This window comes from Rhopalosiphum padi, chromosome 2 (assembly GCF_020882245.1).
Source record: "Rhopalosiphum padi isolate XX-2018 chromosome 2, ASM2088224v1, whole genome shotgun sequence".
Taxonomy (NCBI): Eukaryota; Metazoa; Arthropoda; class Insecta; order Hemiptera; family Aphididae; genus Rhopalosiphum; species Rhopalosiphum padi.
The window spans coordinates 53,501,654-53,522,019 of record NC_083598.1 but is presented as its reverse complement, the minus strand read 5'-3'; the positions used below and the strand labels follow the sequence as shown (position 1 = coordinate 53,522,019).

Below are 20,366 nucleotides of genomic sequence, written 5' to 3'. Positions count from 1 at the left end.
TAAATAGTAATACATAAGCTTATAAAACCTATGTAGTGGTGTTAATCGTAATATTCGTATCATTAAGTTTACGGTCGTTTATATGCCAAACACGTAGGTATAGTATTATATTATATAACATATATTGTTTCCTCACTCCTCGTGCTGAGTATAGTGTTTCAATAGGTGTTTCATAATACATTGTCATCGTCGTAGATGAAAATATGTGAATTTAGATAAAACGTTACAGTTTCCTATTTCTTTATTTTGGACACAATATTTTATTCCAAATATAAGGTTATAAGGTTAAAGCTGATAGACAGTTGTAAATGCACGCTTTTATTCATATTTTGTCTATACATTCCCGCTATCTTACATGTTTTTATAAAGATTGAAACGACGGTGTATTACATTTTGTAGTTATTATTATTATACATTTTAAATTAATAGTGACAATCCGGATTACTATAGTGTTGTTTGGATTTTTTACGAAAAAATGTATTATTTTTGGATTGTTATTGACACTTATTGTCAATAGCTTGTGAATAAAAAAAATATTGATGAAAATAACTACGCTTACTGATTTTGGTTGTTATTTTAATACATAAAATAATACACTTATAATGCACATAAAAAATAAAAATGACAACAATAAACAAAATTATTTTTGAAATAGGTATTTTGGTATTTTGATACAGTTCCACTTACACCCATTTATGCAAGCAAAATGAATGGTTTTGCGTGTTTGTTTTAATGCAATGTTCCTCAATAATCCAATGTGCTGTTAACTTTTAAAGTAAAATTTATTTTTAAAATAAAAAGCCGTTCAGTATTAATTATTCATAATACGTGGTTTTGATGTTATCGTCTACTTTTACTCATCGGTCATCTCAAAACACGGAAATACATGTGTGTACCATGCAGGTCACTAAATTTCAAAGTAATGATAATGCAACGTATAACATAATATATAGCCTGCACAATTAAAAAATATTTTATCCGTGGTAACTTTAATTGAACTCAATCGGTGGTAAACATTTTAATACATAAAAAAAATCATTTTCCAAATAACATTATATTATTATTAGGGAATTGTATAGATACACTTTGTTTCTCATTTGAATTGAAATTTACATTCTACATTTTCATCCAATAATTTCATAAGATATAAATTATGTTTAACACTGTAAAATGTATAAGTTTTAATAGTTTTATCATATAAAGACTCGACCTTTCATTATAAATTTATATAAATGTAAAATATGTTTTAAAAGCGCATAGTTGTAAACTCTGTAAAAATCTTCCCTCTAGTGAATTATGATATAATAATATACTAATATGGCTTCGGAAATTTTCTACGTACGATACGATGTACCTAATTGAATTACCACAATATACTCAATAATTTTAGCACAGCTAATATTATTTCAACTATTACAAAATGTGTATACCTATACACTATACTTATACAACATATTAAGTTATTATGCAATGTATTATATTATACTCACTTTAATAAACGTATGACCATAATATTATGTATAAATTATACGAGTCAACTGGAAACGTATTTACGACGTACGCGTCATAGTTTTATATTAACTTTATTTTTCTTCAGACATGAATCAAAGAATTGAACAAACAAATTTCAATTTTTCAACTCGATGAAAGTAGAGAATTCAATATCATGCCAAGAGAGTTTTGAATGACACGAACGGGATGCAAAATAAATACAAATTTAACATCCAGATTGACGTTTACCGGTATTGAATAGCAAGACTGCGAGTGATAATATATAGTAAAAAGTTTTTCCGAGAATTCTAGCCGTGACTTTACAACATGGAGATAGGTACGAACATCCAATGAAACGGCGCCATGGCTATTGATTGCGGATAACGCGAACGATATGAAAAATAAATAGGAATTTCCAACTTAAGATCGACGTTTGCCGGTATCGGATAGCAATTGATAATACAAAAAAAAAGTTTCGGGAAATTCAAGCCGTACCTATTATATATAATATATCTATACTTTAGTTTTAAATGAAACCGCGCGCGAGTATTGATTGCTAAATGATAGTAATTTCCGAAGGGAACTGCCTCGACTAAACAAAACTTCTGTCCGTTAACACGCTGTTACAGAAAGGTGTATATGTGTTCGGTACATGTGTGTATGCGTTTCCGCGTGTGTGTGTTCGCGAAATAATAATAATAATAATAAACCGAACAGAATGTTTTTGCTGTATAGTTTATGTGCTGGTCAAGTTTCAAAGTTCTAGGTCGATTGGGTAGGGCAAAAGTCACGAATGGGAAGTTAATCGTGAAACGGGAACACATCAAGACCAGACGCCAGTGTATACGCCCAGAGAGACAAGCTATGTTGATTTATTGTCTCGATAACATCGGATAGGAGGAGTACATGTCAAATTTTTGTTAACCACTTGTGCCATCATTCACAGCGAAAAATCTCCCAGTTGGATAATATTGATGCACTTTTCAAACCGTATAATAAATATAATATGGGGGTCATATATGTATAAAATAAATGACAACCACAATTCCGAATTCTCTACCACAATAAAATATGAAGTCCATAGTCTATTTATATGTATATGTGTACAATATAAATATTATATAGACAGTAGTAGGTTGAATAGTAATCGCGCGGAAAGTAATACATATATATTATATATTTAAGAACCAACCAACGCGTCAAAGTAATGAACAAAATTTGAATAATTTTCACATATTTTTTTTCTTTCCGATGTTGCGTGGATATAATATTTTATTGTGCACAAACCGTCGAAATTACGTTACGATTATTGTCACATTGCACTCGAGAGTATAAACCGATTTACAATTTAAGAGGATTTTCTATTTTATCCAACTCTCTCACCTCTACAATATAATACAAACCAGCCACTATATTATATTATTTTATTTTATGTCTCGTTATAATAGATTTGCCTTTTTTCACGAGACCAGCTTACCTCGACACTTACATATAATATTATTTATTATTATTACGTGTTCCATACGGCCGGCTGTGATACGATAATATAATATATATATATATATGTGTATAATTTTGGTCATATATGAGGTTCGATTTCGGTAGAAAAGCATTTACCTACAGCGTGTGTTTAATAATAAATCTTGCGAACCGTGTGGCCTTTATGTATTGCATTTCTCGGATTTCCTGCATCGTGAAAATACTTATACAGTAGGTTCACAGCTTAAATCGCTCGTCCTTCGTCGACCCACCAAAAACCCCATATCCGATAGCGTCCGGTCAAATCCTCATGACTAGCGGTCGCGACAAAGTAAATCATTACATAGGTACTCATTTTTTCAGCCAATGTATGTGCTATTAAATTATATTTAACATATTTTATATACACATATAAAATATTTTTATTTTCACATTAATTTTAATCATTGTAAGACAGTATTTTAGTAATATATAATATATATTTTTTAAATGAGTAAATTTTCCATGAACATGACTGTTTAGCGATAAAAGAATTATTCTCTAGAGAACACTGCTGCGTTAATAAGTATATAGAACTGCAGATAATTATAATAATAGGCGGGCGAAAACAAAAGAGACGAGATTTGAAACGAACGAATCGACAAGGATTTACTTTTGTACCGCGAGAGGCGTCTGCAGAGGCGTTAGGGATTATGTTGATTTTTTTGGGGTGATGAACGGATGGGAACGGAGCCGAGAAATGGTAGCGCGTGCGTAATGAATGGAAGAATTATGTAAAAATAACGCGTCGGACCAAAAACGGCTGCGGGAAAGAAAGACGCGCGATGGCGATCCCTTCTTCATCCACCCACCGTTACGGGTACCAGTTGGAGAGCCCACTGCAATGTGTATAGTCTGTTTTTCTTCTTTTAATGATTAACAAACGAATGGATGATGATGTCCGTAATTAGTTTTCCCATTAAGAACTATTTGGACGGTGAAAAAAAAATATAAAACACCGAGCCGCTCGGTGGTCTACCGTCCGCACAATCCAGCATGCCTCCGAAACGGGCAATTAATCATTAATTAAACGTACGTAAAAAAAAAAAAAAATAATGTACAAATAAATAATAATAAAAATAATGTTTACCAAATCGATCGTGTAAAAATTTGGTTATCTTCGATTAGTATAATATAATATACTTGAGATAATAATTTAAGTCAGAACAAAACGGTTTTATCTAATACAAGTTACAAATATACTGCAAGCACGTTGATTACAAAGTCCAATTATTATTCTTTTATCATTGTCCTGCGTGCTTCTAACTGTTAAAATAATAAGTCATTAACAGTACCTGCGCAGAGACATGTTTATTTCTACTCCTCGTATAAACGTTATAAACTACTTTACCGTTTTTGTAATATTCGTTTTAGATTTATTCTCTGTTCCCATGATATATATAGGTATATTTTATTTAAAACCGTACTTGGTAGAGAGTTATGGTTAAAACCCATCATTTATTTTTATTCAAAATAGTATATTGTTATTTGTCCATTGAAATTAATAAAGTTTAACAGTAATAAAAATATGTTCGTCGTGATGTTATAAAATAATAATCGTGTTTTGTTTTGTTTGTTTTTTTCTTATGCAGTACAACATTAAGAAGAAAGAAGAATTACCCGAACCGGTACAAGAAGAGCCCGCCAATCCGTTGATGCGCAAAAAGAAAACGCCCGAAGAGTTGGCCAAAGAAGCAGAAATGGAAGAAGAGGACGAATTTACGAGTAAGATAAATGCAATATCTATATATTTCTATTCACTATTGGACGCAAACAATAAACGTACATTAAATAAATATACGTGGGTGGGTGTATGCATTATAATATTATGTACTCGAATCGAAAACTCCGAAGCACAGTAAAACGTCCTCCGGTTATTATATTAGTAACCCGAGTCCCACCACCAAGTTTGCTCATCCGTGACTATACCGAAATACATTTATCACATACGACAACCGTTAAGTAAAACTAACGATTGTAATATATTGTATATATATATATTAAAAAATACGAGTATTATAAGTATATATATGTATAATATATATGTATTCAAGATGCAATCGATGAAAGAAAAAAAAATATATTGCACCAAATGTTGGAACTATGTCGCAATACCCACTTTGGAACCGTTGGCATTGTTTATTCTCCAAATAAAGAGGCGCAATTTTTTGTTTTCTAAAAATACGATGTTTTACAAACAAGATATCGAAAAAATGACAACAACGAATGTCATTGTTATTGTGAAATCGTTAGAATCAATTTTAAACCGTTATTTTATTTTTTTTTAACGTATAGGTACAGATTACTATTATAGGAAATATAAGGTGAAATAAAAAAAATTCTAGTGTCGTAAATTCGAAAAGCCCGCAATTCTTTTCTTCAATATAGAAAATGCTTTTTTTCTTTAGACAGGAAATAATAGTTGACAACTTTTCTTCCCCCTCCTTCCACCACACACATGCACTTTAAACGTGATTTATTTGGCTGAAGTTTATTGCCACTTTTGTTTTATTCATCGTAGTCCGGTGTTAGCTTTACAATATAAATAAACACACACACACACATATATATATTTATTATACAGTTAGGTGTGCGTAATGTTTAAAAGAACACTGGTTATCGTTCAGTCGTCCGAGAAAAAAATCGCTTTCCCGTCCACGTTTAGACCTTACCGGATAAACAGTAGTATATTACAGTCTCCTCATCAGTATTAAACAGACATTTAGAACACTTTCGTCAAATAGCATTGATCACTTTTGTGCTGTTAGTCGCCACCATTTTCGGAGTATATATAAATAAAACATTATTGAGATGCTTATACAACACAGCGACGATGGTTTCCCGTATTTCAAGATGATTTGATGTATTATTATTGCTATTATATCATGTACACATAGTCCGAGCTCTAGAAATTTTAAGTTCATATAAAAGCTTTTTGTTAAACGGTTTCTCTCATCGAGCAGAATTAAAATTTGGAAATGCCGTTTTCGTATAATATTTTACCGCTCACCTAATTTGATCCTTTGGGTTTTACGATTTGCCCGAAATCGCATTACTTATAATACAATATATGTGGTACCTAGGATGGTCTGCGATACCACTTACCAGGTATTACGTCGTTTCATTTTATCTCTTACGCACGAAATTCGACCGCTTTTATACCACGCCGTACGATATTCCTAGTACACTTTTCCTACACCGACGACCACAATATACAAAAACCACTTTTAAGTTCACATTTAGTTTTATACTTGTATTTTATAACAATATCAACTTCGGCGTGTCGTTACGTCATATTTCTTTATGCCATAGTAATATAAGGCCTATGCTGTTGCTGGACACTACCCTTCTACCACAAAACTGCTTTCGTTCACCTATCATAATATAATTGTATAATGCCTGTGAAATATAATATGAGCATATCTATAATAAAATTCAACAGAAAGATAAATCCGCAACTTGGGATGTTATGGCTACAGCGTTGACCTGAAGACAATTTTATTATTAGGACCGTTTTTAATTTTCTTTTGTTATTGATTTTCGTTTATTGACGTTTTAGGACAATTTTAATATAATAGAAACATATTATTCTTTAATATTTTTAATATCATAAATCCATTTTTATAGAAAGTCGTTAGATATTTTTGGAGAATTATAAAATCCACAGTGTGTTTTTTATATTGTAAATATTAACAAATTTGAAACTGTTATTCGAAAAATAACACGAAACATCTTACAGCGATACATAATATATAGGTCGTATTATTCATTCCGGGAGCTAAACCAAAACGGATATTTTAAGTTGATAGCGTTGATACGTATTAGTTGAATAAACATATTAAACTCTGCGAATTTCTGTTTATACACCGAACGGAATAAATGAACATTGAGGCATTGAGGCGTTCAAAAACCGGATCGACTGATTAATATTTCCAATTAGATTTTGGAACGCGAATTAAATGCCCGAAACGAACGTTGGGTAGTTTTTTCACCCTTTCGCTCTTACTCCCACAAAATCAATCTCGTTTCGCCCAGCTCAGAAATAATAAATGTATATACGAACCACTCCATAGCAAAGAGTGATAATTGCCTTGTCTAAACGCAAGTCGATTAATTTTTTTCTCGGTTGGCTCGTATTCATTTACATTAGATTTATCAGACATAGTTCATATAACATATACGCAGTACAATATCGCTGTAACGTGTATGAAGTGCACTAGCCGAAAAACCGAATAAATTTGTTCTACAACGGACAGATAGTGTCAGGAAGGACTCAAATCGTATAATAAATCTGTACCCGCGATTTTCAAAAAACCATCGTTGCGTTTGCGCGTAAACGAACATAACGACCTAGTAAAATTGAAATTCGCGTACGAGCGCACATTGCTATATTGTATTATTGCAATAACTAAAATACAAAATAAATAATAATAATAGTAATAGCACAACAATAGCCTAGTGACATAGCCTTTGTGTACGTCTATATTAGTAGGTCAGTTGTTTCGTCGAAAATGGCCATGAAACTTGACAAATATGTTTAATAACCACGTCGCAATATTCAACGACAGTGTATAATTGTGTTTTTATTCGCACATTAAAATATAATATTTTACTGTGATAATGTCGGCTTGAATTTAATGAAAAAATAAAAATCGATTCAACCGATGTCGACATGGGGCGAAGACGATATAGACGATATATTTATTCCGGGCCAGTGCACATAACGACACTTAGAATTTCCAAAATGAACTTACTGTAAAAAAAAAATTCGACTGTTTTCGATTAAATCACAGTTTGGCGACCTCGGTGGGGACTCTTGCATTAAAATTATATTTATATTTTTCCCGAAATTCGAGGAACAACAGAGTGCAATATTATACGCCATGTGCAAACGAAAAATAATTCCCACTCGCCCCAACTCGTGATGTATTATATTATATTATTATTATAAGTAAACGAATAATCATAATAATAATACGATTTCCGAGGAGTATAATGTAGTAATGACACTTGAATGAAAACACTGCAGAGAGGAGTTTAAAACCGATAAGAGAGATAAGAAAGTTTCAGAATGGAAGCTTACGAGCGCATATTATTTTCTGGTGTGATAGCATGTACCGAAAACTTTTGGCCATCATACAAACCAACCAGAGGATTAAGTCGTAACTCGTAATAATAATAATTATTATTATTATAAACCCAAATTTAATATAATACCACTCATCCAAAGATGAATGTGTTGTGTTTTTTTTTTACACTATTATATTATATTAACTAACTATACCACCGTTGGATTTATTTTTATTTTTGTTCACAGAGTTGAAGAATACCATCGAGACACAAGTGAATGAACTCAAATCTCAAATTGAGAGCAAGTGCAGTCTTCAATAAGATGTGTTCAAAAATGATGCAGAACAAATAATAACCTAATAAATATATATAAAAAAAAAAACGACAATTTAAAAATTATAAGAAACCTAAAACAGCGTAAATTTTCAACAAAAAAAAAAAAAAAAGAAAAAATATTGTGATTCAAACCCATTTAAATAATATATTATTATTATATAGAACATTATTATATTATGATACAAAAATATATGTGTGCACGTGATGCGTGCACACGTATTTATAAATATATATATACTTATATATATATTATAAATATTAGGATTTAAAATATTATTATTATTGTTGTTGTTGTTATTGTATAACATTTATAAACGTCGAGTTAGATTTTCAGCAGTTTTTAAAATGAAATCGAAGTAAAATATATATTGTTAATTATTGTGAAAATAAAAATTTATAGAGCAAGTGAAGTATTAGCACACGTCTTTTGAATCTTTACTATATAATAATAATAATACAAAAATAAAATATATTAATACGTAACAATATATTATCGTGTACACTGTACATACGACGTCCGGTGTACGCGTTTACGCGCATACGCCACACGTCATGACGTACTTAATATATATTTTACATACACGTTCTAACGTCTTTTTATTTCAAGTTTTAACGACTTTCACTCGTTCAATATAATAATATAATATTATATAGATGTGTATAATAGTAGTTTGAGGTATAGGGAGTACACATATACTGTCTTAATATAATATATACGGGTTACGATGTAAAATAGATATAATCGTGGTTTTTCGTCATTTCATTCATCATAACAAATCAAAAAATAATAATAATAATTCGATAAAATAATTATTTAATATTCTGTTAGTATGGTTTTTTTTTTTACCTTGGGGATCAAATGTTTTTATTGTTTTCTTTATAGTATTTATTATATTTGTTTTCGAGGGACGACAATAATAATAAAACAAATAAATAACATAAAAATAAACACAATAATTATACCTCGTTATTAGCCGTTCTCCGAAACACGGTATCCCATCATTCTGAACAATTATTTAACGTTTACATAATAATATTATAATTATATTTTATTTCGGTAAACAATTATTTTTGTATTACTTTAGTTTAGTTTGGTTTTTGTTAAAAGGCCAACGTTTTTGTCAATTATGTTTAATGCGTTCCGTTTCTCATCATTTCGTTTCGTCCTCCCAGCAGCACAATACATTGTCATCGTTACATACATTATTGTACCGTTAAATTATTATTATTACTATTATTACAACTATACATGTCATAATATTATTACAACGTTATAATATACTTTTATACCCTATTTACTTATATTATTATACTCTATTACTTATTATTATTATTTTTGTTATACGTCACCAGTTTTAAATCTCTTATATTATTTGTACTTTTATTTTATTTTTTTAGATTTAACTTTTTAGGTTACACTACGCGTTATGAATTTCAACCGGACCCAAGCTTTTACGTTTCGCTTGTTCTACGGGTTCTTTGTTTATTGTGGACGTTTTAAAAAAAAAAAATTAAAATTAAAACACCGTTTCGAACTTCAAACATATGCCGTCTTAGACTATTCTACTAAAGTATATACTGTTACTCACTGTCTCTCATTCTTTCTCTATCTGTCTCTCATTCTGTTGCAAAAATTTAAATTTGGAAAAAAATATATTATAATATATATATTTGTTTAAAAAAAAAAATCAGGCTGTGAATATTCTCAAACGAATAAGCTATTTGCCATCTAACTTTGTTTTTATTGTTTTGCAGCATTCAAATGACGAATGTGTAAAAAGTAATTTCATAGACTGCTCAAAATTATCTAAATTAATATTAGAAAAAAATATTGATTAAATTATTTGTACTGATTGTATATTGAATTATATAGGTGTAATATTGATAAAAATTAAACATTTATATAAAATTTTAACGACAAACCTAAAATAAATTTTGTTTGTACCAGTCGAACGACTCCGGTCTGCACGATCCACAATAATATTAAATAACAAACATGCGAAATTATATAATTTAATTTTAGTGTATAATATACCATAGTCGTACAATATGTAAATAGTGGTTTTGTGTTAAAATATTAGTTGTTATTTTTATTATTATTATTATTATTATTATTATTGTTTTAATTTAGAGTCGTATTATATATATATATATATTATATAATTTTAAATATTTATTGGGATTTTATATGTAGAAACATGTTATTTAATAATAATAATAAAAAAAAAAACTTATTTATAAATAATAGAAAATGTAACAAATTTTAGAAAGCAAAAAAAAACTACTATTACTAATTAAATATAAAATTTATTCTATAGATGTTTAATATAATATTCGTATGTACGAATCAATGATTTCCGTCTGTGTTAATGGATTCGAATTCATAGTTAGTAATTTTATTTATTTGTTGTTTATTTTTTAGAACTTCGATGGATGTGAACCAGTAAAATACGATTGTTCAAAAACCCATTGTTGAGTTTTACGTTTCATCCTCCCTTCCACATGATCCTTGACCGATTCTAGTGTAAATGTATACACAAAAGTAGAAAACAAAACACGACCATCTCTGGTGCACCGTTGTGACTCGTTCAATATCGGTCTTGATAATTAAAAAAAAAAAAAAAAAAAAAAACCGACGGAACAAATACGGAAAAGTCACAACGTTTAACAATAATAATACGCACAGAATACAGATAGTTCGTGGCCCCGGAGACTGACGTTGCATGGTGCCGTCGAATGCGCTGAAATAGCGAGGGCGTAAACAAAAGAGGAGAGAGAGGATAAAAAATAATATATTATTATTATTATTATAAATGATATAACGTTTTCATTTGGGACGGATGATGAAAATAATTCCGACTCGACGGCGACGATTTATGGGTCGTTAAGTCGAGGCGCAGAAGAAGAGATACTATTATAATGTTATACTATACGTACACAATAATATTATAATAATGTACGGACCAATTTATTTCAGTTAAAAAATAATTTTAAATTAGCTCCGATCATCAGTAGAGGTAATAAAATAAGGAGAACACCCGGCCACCCCTTGCTTGCACTTCCTGCCTCTAAAACGGATACTCCCGTACGCCTCTGTTCCCGCCGCGTTCGACGGTCGTCGTCGTCGTCAAGTCTGATTCGGAAATACTTTCAATTTGTCTCGACCGCGCCCGGCGCCAGCGTTCGCGATTTTCTGGCAACACCTCCGTCCCTAGGTGGTCATTATATTTTATTAACGTGCCGCAGTCTCGTTTGGCTCAATTACGGCCTGGCGATACGACCGGTAGAGGAAAATTTACGATTTACGTCACCTGTCCTTAACGCGCATGCTAAAAATCGAATATTTCTAGTGTGGAGATCGCAACGCACCCTCTCGGCGATCTTGCATACGAACGCTGCATTGCGTATCAGGATGCGCGTTTATCGCCATGCATGAACCAGCCTTCGGTCGATTAATATTTGTTCAACTTAAATTTGCCAAATATACACACTGACGATTGATCAACAAACGCTTTTAGATTTTCTAGCTATAGTCTGGCTTGTCAAGCATACGCGGAATCGAAATCTATTTATCTTTAATGACCTATACATATAATAGTAGTTTCGATTGGATTTTACAACCATAATTTGATACATTTTTAAAGCACGAAAACGAACAATATTTGTAAACAATGAACTTTTATAAATATAGATACAAGGCCGTTCGACGAACGGATTACCAACTTGCGTGACATAGGGTTACATTTTTTTTTTACATCACTACACTATTAGAATACTCTTTCTTGACTTATTATTCATATAATTATTATTATTGTCTTGCACAATTTAAATATCTATTTTATGTGATGTCCAAATTAAACGATTAACGGATCCCAGTAGCTCCACTCATTTCACTGGATATAATAATCCACAAAAAAAGCTGATTAGCAAAGTGACAGACTCTGCTGTTAACAATTGTGTTTGCGTCTTTACAATAATATTATTTGTTAAAGAGTTTTGGTATTTTCTGAGTTCATGAATTCGCCGCGGTCATGTATTATCTCCGGTAATTATATGTACCACCAGGCTCCTACGTAAGGCGGTTAGCCTAGGATGGCAAGCTAATAAAAACCCAGATTATATAATAAGCTATCGTACATGGAGTGGGTGACCAATATTATAACAAATAAACTATTAATTTATGTGCACCGTCGTGCTATAAAAATATATTGAAACACTCGTCATATAAAATACACAGACACAATATTATAATAAAAATACGGGCGCCCAAATAAAATAAATAGAAAAATAATAGAATTGACAATCAATAATAAATAATAATAATGAACGTGATCGATATCACTGTTATCACGGATAGTATATAAACAAATTAACGATACCAATAATCTGCTAATCTCCGCCGACGACTGATACCCTCGCAGTGTGACCACCAGACTTGCTGCGTTTAATTACTGGATCCGATATCACTCTATTTTAGGTGACAGGCGCCAGGTCATTGACACACTAATTTGCGAGATATTTTTATTACGTACTTCACGTACTCGTAATGGAGCAAGGGACGAGACGAAAATTAATGACGACGTCCCGCACAACGACACAATAATAATACCTTCTTAGACGATGCAGCGATCTTGCAATTAATAAATAAGTATTAATACGCGGTATCATGCATCAACGGATCACACGGCCAAAATACGGCTAAATGCGCCCACGCACAACGCACAACAGTGGCGATATCCCGCACGACAGGATATAAAAAAGAGGTATAATTAAAGAAACGGTCCGCAAATGGTTTTTAATAAAACTACGTCAACGATACCGCGAATGACACAAAATGGCACAAAATGGCCCACAATGAAAAACGCCGCACACGCGACAAAGGCGACGTCTCGTACGACGGTCGCGGAAGAACAGTACGAACTGTGCGTAGGTGGATGTCCACGGTTGTCTTATAGGCAAGAGAGGAGGGGACGACTGTTGAACTTGCCGAGCTTAATCTATACAAAGGTCGTCGAACTTGGTCTCGGAATAACGCGATATAGAATAAGTATATTATATCTTGAACATCCTCCCCCCTTGGAAGACGTAGGGGCGGCTTCCAAATTGTAGTGTATAGAGATGGTGAAGCAAGTATCGATTGATCAAGGTGGCTGTATGATAAGTTGATTGAAGAGATGACAATCCTATTTATACATAAGTGAAAAGTACATAATCCAAAAAATAAATAAATAAATAAATACATAAACAATATGTTGCCAAATATGACAAATCTATTCAATACAAATAAGAAAAAAATAAATAAAAATAAATTTAGTAAAATAATATAATAAATCATAATGTGAAATAAAAATTTTAATAAATATATTTAAATGGTCACCCATGTAACTCTGGCAAAGGGCGCATATTTTAAAAAATAATAATAGTAAAAAATTACAAAAGGCAATAATAATACACAAATACAATTGTCATGATTTGTGATAAATTCATGAATAAATAAGTTATATACATTTTTTTTTTTTTTTTTATACACAAAAATGGTAATAATAAATAATTAGTAGTTTATATCAATATAAAACTCCGTACGCCCCTTACACAAGTTGCCATCCCAGTGGAGCCCGCAGTAATTTCATGGTTCGAGCAAATTTACACGTGGTGATACGATAGTAATAGACAGCTAGGTAGTAAATAAGACATGATGTATTGCAGTCTATAATGATATAATATTATATAAGGTGGTTATAAATTTTAAGCGCTTGGTAATTTTACAATTTTAACGACTGGGCGCTTGAAAGTTCCCGTTGCGGTACGCAAACGAACTACACGCACTACTCCGTCCGCCCCGGGAAACACCTCTTGGACTCGCGCCATACGCCATCGTAACGGGGGAACGTTAGGTTCTTTAACAATAACCATATCGTTGATAGAAATGTTGGGCACATCGGTCGTCCAACGATTCCGTATTTGGAGAGTATTTAAATATTCATTGCGCCAGCGGTGCCAGAAAGACTGTGCGCATTGATTTATCAATTTCCAGCGTTGAGCTAAAGGGAGCGCCATATCAACTATATTCACTTCAGGGATCGAGAGTAGCGGGTGGCCTATTAAAAAATGCCCTGGGGTAAGACAATCGTATTCCGTCGGGTCATTAATCGACGATATATAATCCCAGTGACAGTCGGGTAGTAACGTTGTCACTTTGTGTATACGGTTTGAAACAAAAACCTTAAATTTTTCATGTGGTACCTTCAGCCAACTAAGTACAGTAGTCGAGTCTGACCATGCATATAAGTTAACTATTTTAACTTTGTTGTTTAACGCGGTCTTAATTCGAACCATCCACCGAGCGAGTAAGACCGCCGCACATAGTTCCAACCGTGGAATTGTCGACGCCTTGAGGGGAGCTGTTTTGGTTTTAGCACCTAACAATGACACTAATGGTGGTCCGGATTGGTTAGATAACCTTAAATAAACGACCGCAGAATAGCCCTTCTCGGACGCGTCACAGAAACCACATAGAACACCTTGTACGCCAAGCTGAGTACCAATGAAACGGGGAATAGTTACTTGTTGTAACACGGGGAGATCTGTAACGAACCTATTCCACACGTCGACTATTTCAGGGGGCAACGGGTCATCCCATGAAATACCAAGTTGCCATACTCGTTGCATTAATTGTTTTGCAAAAAATATCACGGGCGCTAATAGACCAAGCGGGTCGAATATGCGGGCAATTAGCGACAGCATACCCCGCTTAGTTGAAACTAAACGTTCAGGTTGAACAATATATAAAAATGTGTCATCGCGTTGTGACCACTGAAGCCCTAGTACCTTAGAACCGCTCCGAGTGTCATCGTCAAAAGACAACATCCCGCCGGCCCTATCTTCAGGGAGTACCCTATCTAACACCGCGGCGGTATTGCTTGACCACTTTTTCAAGCTCATTCCTGCCCTTTGTAGTACGTTAATTAAATCGGTTTGGAGTGCGATTACTTCGTCTATTGTGTCTCCCCCAACGCAGATATCATCTACATAAGTGTTGAACATTAAAGCGTCACGGACAGCGGGAACGTCCGCACAATCGGACTCGGCAATTTTTCGAAGCACCCGTATAGCTAAAAACGGGGCACAATTTACCCCATACGTTACAGTATTTAGTTCGTATGCTTTAAGTTCATCTTGCGGGGACGCACGCCATAGGATGTGTTGATAACAACGATGTTCGGGAACTAATAAAATCTGTCGGTACATTTTATTAATGTCCGCGGTGAATGCGTAACGCGGTAGACGAAACCGCATTAGTACATCAATAACGTCCTGTTGTAATTTTGGACCCGCGAATAAACATTGGTTTAATGATGTACTAGAAAACGATTGGGCGGACGCGTCAAATACGACACGGATTTTATCTTGTGGGTCGGAAGACTTGAACACAGCATGGTGAGGGATAAAATATGAACCTGTAGACGAAGCTGGGGACATGTGTCCTAAAGACAAGTATTCAGCCATAAATTTACAATACGCCTCGCGAAGTCGGCTGTCTGATGTGAGCTTTCGCTCAAGGGACTCGAAACGTTTGACCGCGACAGCGCGCGAGCCAGAAAAGGTATTGTCCGCGACCGTTTGGCGGAACAATAAGGGTACGACAAAACGCCCGGATTCGTCACGTGAACATTTATCACGGAACATCTCTTCACATTTTCCGTCACAAGTAAAGGTCTCTGGAGCTGTTTCTGGTTCCTCAACCTGCCAGAACTTATCCATTAAAGATTCGATTGAAGAAACCAAAGAGATGTGATGTGAAGTGGAAACATAACTATTTGAAGAGGGGACAGGCCCGATTATTATCCAACCAAATATTGAACCGAATGCTACAGGATATGAGTCACCCACTGACACACGTTTACCGTTCAGAATACGCGCAAATATGTCTGCGCCGAGTAGTAAATCAACCTTACTTGGTATTGTGAACGAGGGATCTGCTAGGGCTAAATTTTTATACTTATCTGCTACCTGATTGGATATTGACTGGCTAGGCATATTAACGGTAATTGTGGGGAACACCCATGCGGTAAAATTTATAAATGGTTCGTTCGAAAATCGAGGTTGAATATCACAAGTTACCAATCCCTTAACGTTGGGTACCGACGCACCTGATAACCCAGATACAGGGGCGGTCCAACGGGTAACTTTCAAGCCCAATTGAGCGGAGCAATCTGCGGTGATCGCGCTTATTTGCGAAGCGGAGTCGACTAGAGCGCGTACAGTGTGCAACACACCACCACAGTCACGAATGTGGACTAAAACGGTCCCTAAAATAACCGATGACGATTGCTGACAGTCACTACCAAGAAGGGACGATTGAGACGGCGGTTCATCGCACGGTACCTGATTGTCAGATGTTGAACCGTTATTTCTATCGCGCGAGTGTAATAACGGATGATGTTTGTACGAGCACTTATCACATTGTACCGGTGACTTGCACTCTGGGGCCCAATGACCAGCGCGCAAGCAACGAAAACATCGCCTGTTTTCACGGACCCACGTTTCGCGAGTGCCGGCGGACCACCCGGTAAATTTTTGGCATGACGAAATTGCATGAGACCCTTTACAAATAGGGCACGGCCCTTTTGATTTCGACGATACGGTACTAGACACTAACGAAGTTGGTTGTTGCCGTTTATAGTTACTAGGGGCAGATGTATAACCTTTCGAAGTGTGAGATGACTTTTGCAATGGCTGCTTTACTATTTTATGGACCGCATCATTCGGTATGCATTCTAGAACGTTAACACGTGATTTTACGAACGTCAAAAGTTCCCTAACCGTTGGAAAGCTATTTGACAATTGCGCTTCAAAAAGCTTAACCGTATACGACGGCAAGCAACGCGACGCGACCGAAAATAAAATAAAATCACCAAGATTCGGGAGGTTCATTGAATCTAGTACGGAGACCCCCTCATCAAAAACCAATAAAAATTTATTCAGTTCTGTTAGATTTTCGTTCGACGATTTCGGTGCTGTTAATAATTTGTCTAACAATGAAGACGCAACTAAGCGCGGCTTGTCAAAGCGCGCTGTTAACGTGGCCCAAGCGAGTGAATAATTGTCGCCACTTACCGGTATGCCAGCGATTGCCTCTAACGCCCTATCTCGCAAGCAACCCGTTAAATAATAAAATTTGTCGATGTCCGCGATGGTAGAATGTTGATCAACCATGGACATGAAACGATCTCGGAACATAAGCCACTTAAAAATATCACCATTAAATGTGGGTAGTGGTATCTCCGGCAACCGGGCCGGTTTTACGTGAGATGTAGTACGCGTAATTGTATGTCCGCTGCGGACGCTACCTCCCGGGACATTTACACCAAATGCTGTAGAGCTACGCGCCGCCCCGCTCTTAACCGAACCTACCTGACTTTCCCTGTCGTCGTTTATATTTAAATTATGCACCGATACCGGCTCCGGAACAGATATTAGGGATTCTCTACGGACAGACACGTTAATTTGGTCACTTTGAGTGTGACGATTGACTGTTGCACGGGAAATAGAAATCAAGTTACGAAGATCCGCGACCTGACCAATGGAATACTCTGATTCTCTACCTAAATCTATTAAGCAATCAATCACTGTATTACTCTCAGCCGTAAATTCTGACCATATAACGTCGACTTCGTCGACAAGAAATGATAGCTGAGTGATCAAACTTAACTCAGTTTCACATTGCACCGCGAGCTCGTGCATTGCGTTAATACGCCTAATACATTCATCGCGTCTCATAGTCGCTCTTTTCAATACGCGGTTAATACGTGCTATCTCTTGTACGTCCATGGCGCAAAATTAATAACACAATAAAACTAATTAATTAAATATACGTAAAATAATATAAAATTGCGTATTTTGTGACGTATAAGTATAAACTAATAGAAACGCGTACCTAAATATATCTATATAATATATCAATATACCACGCAAAATAATAGCTGGAACACGTCACACCGATGTACGAACGTTGCTATACAAAAAACAAATAAAATACCGTAAAAGAAACCACGCTCTGCTACCAGAAATGTACCACCAGGCTCCTACGTAAGGCGGTTAGCCTAGGATGGCAAGCTAATAAAAACCCAGATTATATAATAAGCTATCGTACATGGAGTGGGTGACCAATATTATAACAAATAAACTATTAATTTATGTGCACCGTCGTGCTATAAAAATATATTGAAACACTCGTCATATAAAATACACAGACACAATATTATAATAAAAATACGGGCGCCCAAATAAAATAAATAGAAAAATAATAGAATTGACAATCAATAATAAATAATAATAATGAACGTGATCGATATCACTGTTATCACGGATAGTATATAAACAAATTAACGATACCAATAATCTGCTAATCTCCGCCGACGACTGATACCCTCGCAGTGTGACCACCAGACTTGCTGCGTTTAATTACTGGATCCGATATCACTCTATTTTAGGTGACAGGCGCCAGGTCATTGACACACTAATTTGCGAGATATTTTTATTACGTACTTCACGTACTCGTAATGGAGCAAGGGACGAGACGAAAATTAATGACGACGTCCCGCACAACGACACAATAATAATACCTTCTTAGACGATGCAGCGATCTTGCAATTAATAAATAAGTATTAATACGCGGTATCATGCATCAACGGATCACACGGCCAAAATACGGCTAAATGCGCCCACGCACAACGCACAACAGTGGCGATATCCCGCACGACAGGATATAAAAAAGAGGTATAATTAAAGAAACGGTCCGCAAATGGTTTTTAATAAAACTACGTCAACGATACCGCGAATGACACAAAATGGCACAAAATGGCCCACAATGAAAAACGCCGCACACGCGACAAAGGCGACGTCTCGTACGACGGTCGCGGAAGAACAGTACGAACTGTGCGTAGGTGGATGTCCACGGTTGTCTTATAGGCAAGAGAGGAGGGGACGACTGTTGAACTTGCCGAGCTTAATCTATACAAAGGTCGTCGAACTTGGTCTCGGAATAACGCGATATAGAATAAGTATATTATATCTTGAACATTATATTTATTTAGTTTTATATACATATTTATACTTGGTCTTACTGAGATGAATGGTATTATATTGAAAATAATAAACCAATATGATTTTTACCTACTAAAGGAGTGTCACATCTTACAGGTACAATGTAGAGCTCAAGGAATGTACCCATCACCTAAAATGCAATGATAGAATCAAAGTTTGAAAACAGTCAAAACATTTTATTACATATTTCTAATAAAAATCGAACAATACTTTTACTGTTTATTGGTACAGAACCTTTCATGTGCGCCATGACGCAATTTCACGATAAAAATCGATCTAACCGAAACTTTATACGTGGATGTTTTGGATATTTTTCTACACTGGTATAATTATAACACGATACGTGAGTACAATTTTTCTTGGAAAACTACGGTCTTCTTCTGTTTCTTCAACGTAAAACCGTATCGGTAAGTTGATATTAAAAGGCGTAGAAAAGGTAACTAGTGTATATATATATATATTTAATAATTATTATTAAGGATAAAAATGTCAGAAAGTCCAAATTCACTCAGCGCCTCAGAAAATATGAAAACACACAGTGTTCCTAGTTTGTTTTTTTCAGAAATGTCCATGCTTAATTTACTATATAATATTATAACTTTTTTTTATATATTAAGTATATTACTTCCAGAACAATAATTTTCGAGTTTAATCTTACTATCTTTTTAACAATCATCACTTATATCAAAACGTTTAAACTCCCAACGACCGGATAATTTTTTACTAGAATATTATTTAAATATATTTTAGTAATGCGTTACACAATTATGGTAACACGGCGATTTAGTTAGGCAATTTAGCTACATAATTACTCCCGCCGATTTTTGATAAAAATAATATCATGA

At 34.4% G+C, this 20,366-nt stretch overlaps 2 protein-coding genes across 5 annotated transcripts in view; one reads left to right on the top strand and one right to left on the bottom strand.

The window, feature by feature from the left end:
* The window catches only part of LOC132920348 (complexin), a 201,764-nt gene extending 191,826 nt beyond the window's left edge, over positions 1-9,938 (top strand). For all 4 annotated transcript variants that reach the window (XM_060982671.1, XM_060982670.1, XM_060982672.1 and 1 more), the window contains 2 exons: positions 4,602-4,734; positions 8,327-9,938. In XM_060982671.1, coding sequence (XP_060838654.1) covers positions 4,602-4,734; positions 8,327-8,400 — 207 coding nt within the window. In that variant the 3' untranslated portion in view covers positions 8,401-9,938. The remainder of the gene's footprint in view (positions 1-4,601; positions 4,735-8,326) is intronic.
* A 4,065-nt stretch (positions 9,939-14,003) lies between these two features.
* On the bottom strand, positions 14,004-18,246 carry LOC132919009 (uncharacterized). Its single transcript, XM_060980360.1, has 2 exons — positions 14,229-18,246; positions 14,004-14,122 (listed from the first exon to the last, which is right to left on the bottom strand). The coding sequence occupies exons 1-2, from the start codon at positions 18,244-18,246 to the stop codon at positions 14,004-14,006; spliced, it is 4,137 nt and encodes a 1,378-aa protein (XP_060836343.1).
* Positions 18,247-20,366: the final 2,120 nt, after the last annotated feature.